General features: G+C 34.6%; 1 protein-coding gene and 1 non-coding gene across 3 annotated transcripts; both read left to right on the plus strand.

Moving 5' to 3' along the window:
* On the plus strand, positions 1,595-4,731 carry LOC110265224. Its single transcript, XM_021108098.1, has 3 exons — positions 1,595-1,681; positions 2,142-2,552; positions 4,452-4,731. Exons 1-3 carry the CDS (start codon positions 1,595-1,597, stop codon positions 4,473-4,475), a joined length of 522 nt encoding a protein of 173 aa, XP_020963757.1. The 3' UTR covers positions 4,476-4,731.
* Positions 2,799-4,283, plus strand: LOC107612020. 2 transcript variants are annotated; one of them, XR_002351849.1, is made up of 5 exons: positions 2,799-3,298; positions 3,377-3,472; positions 3,548-3,599; positions 3,682-4,064; positions 4,144-4,283. It is a non-coding gene; the product is annotated as an uncharacterized LOC107612020 (transcript). The 2 variants fall into 2 exon arrangements; XR_002351848.1 differs by having other exon boundaries at positions 4,161-4,231.

Below are 7,074 nucleotides of genomic sequence, written 5' to 3' on the forward strand. Positions count from 1 at the left end.
TTCCTCTACAATTTCTTATTTCTACACTCTAATTCTCTTAGTTCTCTTGTTAATTTTACCTTTATGTCTCTTTTATGTTCATGAATGCTCATGTTGGATTTGGTTTACATTTAATGAAATTTGATGTTTGATGTTCTTTTATTGTTAATTTGAGTTGTGAATTTTACCTTCCTTGCAATTGGTAGTTGGTAGATTTATATTTCTTGTACTTTTATTATGCTTTCCTTTTATGCCTTCCAAGTGTTTGACAAAATACTTGGTTGGATGTTAGAGCAGACTTTGAGCATTCTTGGCTTGGAAAGAGTAATTAGGTAATCTTGAGTCATGAATTCCCAACTCATATTGGTGATTTAGAGTTGTTAGTTAATATGATTTCCATTGACTCTAATCTCTTGCTAATTCAATTAGTGGGTTGATTAGGACTTATGGATTGAGATTAGCTAGTCTTATTAGACTTTCTTCGAGTGTGAAGATAATATGATACCTTCTTCCATCGTCGGAGATGACGTAATAAGATAAATTCTTATGTATTATTGTGACATGATTAACTAGTCTTGTTTGACATTCTCCCTATGTGAAGATAACATGATACCTTCTTCATTTGTTGGAGTTGACTAGATAAGATGAATTAATCATTGTATGACTAGAATAGAAAGCCTAAATCCTCAATATTACTTGCTTTCTTTAGTCACTTGCTTGATTTACTCTTCTTGTCATTTAAATTCTTGCCCATTTAATTCCGTGCCCTTTTATCAATCAAACCCCTTGTCCTTCATAGCCAATAATTGACCACTTCATTGCAATTCCTTGTGAGACGACCCGAGGTTTAAATACTTCGGTTATATTTTATTGGGGTTTGTATTTGTGACAAAACTAAATTTTCGATTTGAGTATTTTTAGTTGGTTGGGATCTATACTATCAACGAGAATTATTTTGTGAGAAATTCCTAACCACACGACAATATCTCATTATCAAGGAGGCTGCTGCCATAGCCGCCGCCACCATCGTGACACCTACATCGTCACCACGAGCCACCGCCAGAAACGTCGCCGCCGTTCATGCATGCTTCTGCCGCTGCCGTGGAGTGCGTTGCCGGGAAGGGGAGCCCGACACGAGGAGGGCGGCGCGCGAAGGAAAGAGAGGAATCTGAGGTTGAGCTGGGTTCCTGCCACTACCGATCTACCTAGCCGCTGTCACTCCGTCGCACACGAGCTGTCGGTGGTTCTGCTTCGGCTTCTGCATCTGCTTCTTCTTCTTGCTTCAGCTTTTGCTCCTTGCTTTGGCCTCTGCTTGCTGCTTTTGCTTGAGCTTCTGCTTCTGGTTCTTGTTGAATTTGTGCTTCTGCATGTTGATTTGGCTTTGTGCTTGAACTTCTGCATCTGTTTCTGCTTCAATTTCTGCTTTTTACTTCTGCCTTCTACTTGTGTTGATTTTTTTTGCTTTCTGTTTCTGCTTGTTTTGATTTCTATGTCATTTGAATTTTTTTTGAATGTTGAATATTGTGTTATTATTGATTTGAATGTTCTGTTATTGTTGATAATGGATTCTTAAATTTGAATGTATGTTCTGTTGTTATTGTTGTTGTGGAAAGAAATGGCTGATAGTGGAAATAGGGGCGATGACGGTGGTGGAGAATGCAGAATGAACAGTTCTGATAGTGGAAATAAGGGAGCGGCGATGGTGGATAATGCAGAATGAACGGTGGTGACAGGGAATGCAAAATGAACAGTAGTGCAATTAAGGGTTGGGGGTATTGTTGTCTTTTAAAAATTATTTTATTCAAAAGGACTATTTTAATACGAAATAAAACGTTATGGACGATTCTAAATCAAAAATTACATTGGGGACGGTTTTGATTCTAACCCTCAACGTTAGGGACCAAAACAATACTTATCCCTAAAAAATATAATTAAAATTTATTTAATTTTTTCACTACAAAATTTGTATTTGTTTGTGGTAGTTTTTCTAATAGGAGTTACTAAAAACCTCCACAATATATTTTATTTGTGACAAATTATAAAACTTCCTAAATAATTAACAAAAACTCCCACTATTATAATACTCATAATTCAATTAATTATAAAACAATCCAACCCAAACAAATATTCACTCAGCCCATACAAAAAAAAAATCAAAACAGGGCTTCCAGAGAGAGAAAACGAAGGAGAGTGAGATCGAAACCCTAGAATCCACCGCCACCGCCACCGCCATCGCCACCGCCACTGCCATTCATCTCTGCCATTGTTGCCGTTATTGTCTCCTTCGTCGACACGTCACCGCTGGAGTTATGAATGAAGGACAAGGTAATCATGGAGCCTCTCCTCTGCTTCTGCGTCGTCTTCCACGGCGGGTTCTTCTGCTGGTTCTGCTTTTGCTCCGGTGGCTTGAAGCACTCAGAGCGCAGTTTCGGTGCCGACGCGGTGGCACTGGCGGAGCAGATTTGGAAGGCGAGAGACGGGAGTCTCTGAAAGCTTCGATTGAAGCTGCGATAGTGCGATCGAAGCTATCAAATCTTATGGAACTAATTCTCATGTCGTTCCGAGTCATTGAGGTGAGGATTTGTTCCTACTTTGTAAAGGTTTCCATGAACTGAACTAGGATCTTTATTTGTATGAACTTTTTGAGAATTGAGCTTTCAGTCTTATTGAGAAATCAAAATTTGAGGTTTCAGCTCCAAAGAATGTAACAAGAAAAAGGGGAGTATGAATTCCAGCTTAAACTTTGCTAGATTTGCTTGATATTGAAAAGTTAAAATGATTTATGCTCCATTTAGCATGACTTGCAAATTTGTGGCTGCTTTCTTGGATTTCTCTAGTTTGATTTGGTGATTGTAGAATAGCATGCTTTGTCATCTTTAAAGCAAATTTGGTGCCTGCTCCACCAAGTTTGTGTCGGAAGATGACTAAATCATTATGTCCTCCATATCATCTATATTCATGAAAGTCTATTATATTCATGTTGTATTACTGGGGGGATAAATCTTTTAATATTAACTCATTAGCTACTGCTTCTTTTGCTATGTCATTATATTGCTCTGATTGGTTTGTTACATTGTAAATTTTATTTTATTTTTTGAATGAATTATGTTTTGTATTTATTTGGATCTTCATTTTTTTAGATGTTAGGGGCTGGTGTTAGTCAGGTTGCTGTATGCGCATTCTTCTAATGAATAGGATACTTCCCTTGCTGTTTATCTGTACCACTAAACAATATGAAATTTACTTCTAAAACTGCTTTTGCAGGGCCTGCTATGGTGTTTTGAGGTTTGTTATGGAAAATGGCGCCAAGGGATGCGAGGTTTGTTCTTGACAGCATCTGATTTCAGGTTTCCTTGTTGCTATGCTTAGGTTGCGATAACATTTTGATTCTGCGTAGGTCATCGTTAGTGGCAAGTTGAGGGCTCAACGCGCTAAATCCATGAAGTTCAAGGACTACATTGATTCTGCTGTAAGACATGTACTCCTTAGGCAGGTCAGTATATACTCTTTTAGACAAGTCTTCCTTTGATTGCATTGATAGTGTATACATTTTGTTTTTGTTATGAAGGGATTTGGATAAGAAATGTTGCAGATGAGTAACTTCACAAAGCTTTCATGAGGTACAACTTTTTCTTTTGTTCTTTTCTTTTGTTTTTTGCTTCAAGTCTTCATTTTTTTTGGTTTTGCTGTGTATTATTTCAGGCATATACGAGCGAGTTGCAGCTTAAAGTGGATCACTTACTGGAAGAGAATGCAAGACTCAAGAGACAGCAACAAAAGGCATGCATCTTCATTTATATACATAAATACACACATTTTAGTTACTAGTGATTTTGTTTGTTTATGTTTATGTTTCAATATTTCATCAAGTGAACCTTATATTTATTTAGTTCTTGCAAAATGGGATTTGGTTTAACTTTGAGCGTTGAAGTTGGTGTTTTACACTTGAAATTTATTGCATGTATAATTTGTCAGGTAAATTTATTGCTGAGATTTCATGCTCCAAAGAATGTAACAAGAAAAAGGGGACTTATGCTCAAGCTAACAAGCCTGCATCTGCTGATGATGAAGATATGGACCCCACTGTAAGTTTCATTGCAGCATTGCAATGTTTTTCAATAGTGATTTGAATTTCTAAAATATTCCATATCTTTTTGGGTGCAGCAATACTTTGAGAACAGGCTCAAGTACCTTGCGGATCAGAAGGCTGAAGGGATTAACCCATACCCGCACAACAGAAATGATAGTAGGGTCATTACAACACGTTTAAATTGAAGATAATTGATCCAAGTTTCATAAGTGCTAATTCAATATAGGGACTCTCTTCCCAGAAATTAAAGAGTCATTACAACACGCTTAAATTGAAGATAATCGAAATCCCCTGCTTGCTTTATTTGAATTGTTTTTTAACTGCTATGCAAGCTGTTGGTCCAACTCTTCTCACGATTTGGTAATTTTTTTTGTTGATTCAGGTTGGAAGAGTTTGCTTGCTGTAACACATTAGCTTACAAGGGAATTGTAATTATTTAGTTTTTAGGTATGAATTAGGTGTTAAAGGATCCCCGGTAACTAGCAACATCCTCTTCCATCTCCTCAATAGTCTTCCCCTTTTATCTTTTTTCCACTGTTTGAGCCAATTTTATTATGGATTTGTATTGTTGCCTGCCTAGTTCAGTTGTAATTTAAGCATGCTTTATTGATTGGATTTACTTGTTATTTATTTCTGATTAATCAATTAATTAATATGCAAAACTAGTGTAAAGATCTCAAGTTCTAAATCTGGTGTAAAGCTACCAAGAAGTTGCTTAGGATTTTGATGTAATGATAATAAATCTAGTGTAATACTTGTTTTTATTATCTGCCTTATTTTTATGGATTTGTTTTGCTTTGTCTTTGGAGGTGAATTTGTTTTTAATGATGGTGTTTTCTACTTTTATGTCAAATTCTTGTACTCATAACTGTAATGATAGATTCAGCTATAGACCTTTATCTACTGAACATAAAGTTTATAGAGTATACTTCATATAGAACATACAAGCTTCTATGCTCCTAAAATTTTTTATGGACCTGCCATATAATTTGGCATAAATTTCTGCACTCCTTTGTTACTCTACGGAACTAAGTTATTATTTATTAGGTGATTCCTTTATACTTTCTTTCATTACTTATGTAAATGTATGTTCTCTCTTCAGATTATGCTTCTAGAAGCCGTTGCAATAGTTATGGCACCAAGAGACAGTTCAAGATAAGGCACATCACAGATGTATCTTGAATTTTTGATGTATAGAGGCATCTTCCCTAATAAATTTTGGAATCACAATTAGAGACCATAAGTTGAAACTTGAAAAGAATGTAAAATCCTTCCTAAAAAAATTAATAAAGGGTAAATTACATTGACATTTTTTCCGCTGTGGTACTCTGATTTTTAATGACAATTTTAATGTATTTATTTCTAATATTATTAGTTAAATTAGATTAAGATTGTTATATTTTTCTAGATTATATCATTGGAACTGAAGCCATCCACAGTTTGTGAGATAAGCCTGAGAAGTGTTACGTTATCATAATGAAATCATGAATAATAGTAGTAATAATTTAATAATAATAATAATAAAACTAGTGTATGGAACTTTGTTCACTGTAGCAGCCGTTTCTCAAAAATACAAGTACAACATACACATATACACTCTTCTGAGTTCTGACAATAAAGCAGAGTTTAGTTCAATTACTCCATGATCATCATCATCATCATCATGTGCTCCTGTCTGAGCTTTCTTAGGCTCTAATCTCATCCTCCTTCTCGTGTCCATTTCTTCTCTTTCCTTTCCTAGTTTTTCTTTTACTCAAACTTTGTGATAGGACAAAATGATTAATTGTTTTAATTATTTGTTGTTTTAGTCATCTGTCCAGAGAATTGCTCTTCATAGAGGCTGGTTCTTAAACAATTTTTGCATGCTTGTTCAGATACTCGGTTCCATATGCTTTTAAATTATTATTCATTCATAAGAATAACAATTGGTGACAAGCAAATTGGTCCAATCCAGAGACATGCCCATTTATCATGCATCTACTTGTATGTTGCAATGGTATAGATATAATTTCTTTTATATGAAGTAATTTTTTTATAGACATTAGACATGCCCGTTTATCATGCATCTATTTGCATTGTTTGCAAATATATTTATCTAGTTATGTAATCACAGGTTCCCATTTATTTTCTCTCATTGGAAAAGCGAATCTCCGCAGATATCTATAGATATTAAATTTAAATAAAATTTAAAAAGTAACACTATCATAATAAAATCTAATACAATTCAACTAAATATATCAAATTAAAACATAATCTAAATACAAATTTAACATAATCAATATACACACAAAATTTCAATGTACAATTTAAAATAAAATGAAATAGAAAAAACTTTCAACAAAATAATATAACAATTCTTGGTGGTTGATCATAGTTGGATAATAATATCTCCTTGTAAAACACAAATTTGAATAATTAGTTAATTTAAATATTATACATATCATTAATTTATTTTTTGATAAAACTTAAAAAAGTCATTAAACATACACTTACATAAAACCAAGTTGGATTGGCCTAGTGGTTAGCTCACTAATCTGCTTAAACAAGTGTTGGGAGTTTGAATTCCGCCTTGTGCATGCAGCAACTCATTGACTAGCAACAAACTCTTAAATAGAACTCAATACCACGACGGATCAATCATTGGCCTGTCAGGTTGGAGGATACCGTGGGAAACCTAAAAAAATACACTTAAGGATATTTAAGTAATTTTTTCGCAGAAATTTCACGGATAGGTCCCCATGGGACGGGTTAGCGGGTACCTCAATTACCGCTCCCGTCCCCATGAAGATTTTGCGGGTCCTTGTTAGCTCCCCCATCGTGGGTAATCCCTACGGGTATCCATGGATGCCAGACGTGTGGATACAGATTTTTTTATTATTTTTAGGCCCAAACTTACTAATTAACTTTTTTGACTTGTTAGACCTATCTGGACCTGTTAAAATATAAATAAATATATAAATAATATTTTTTATTAACATATTATTTATATTTTATATATTATTGAA

This window comes from Arachis ipaensis, chromosome B08, assembly GCF_000816755.2.
Source record: "Arachis ipaensis cultivar K30076 chromosome B08, Araip1.1, whole genome shotgun sequence".
Taxonomy (NCBI): Eukaryota; Viridiplantae; Streptophyta; class Magnoliopsida; order Fabales; family Fabaceae; genus Arachis; species Arachis ipaensis.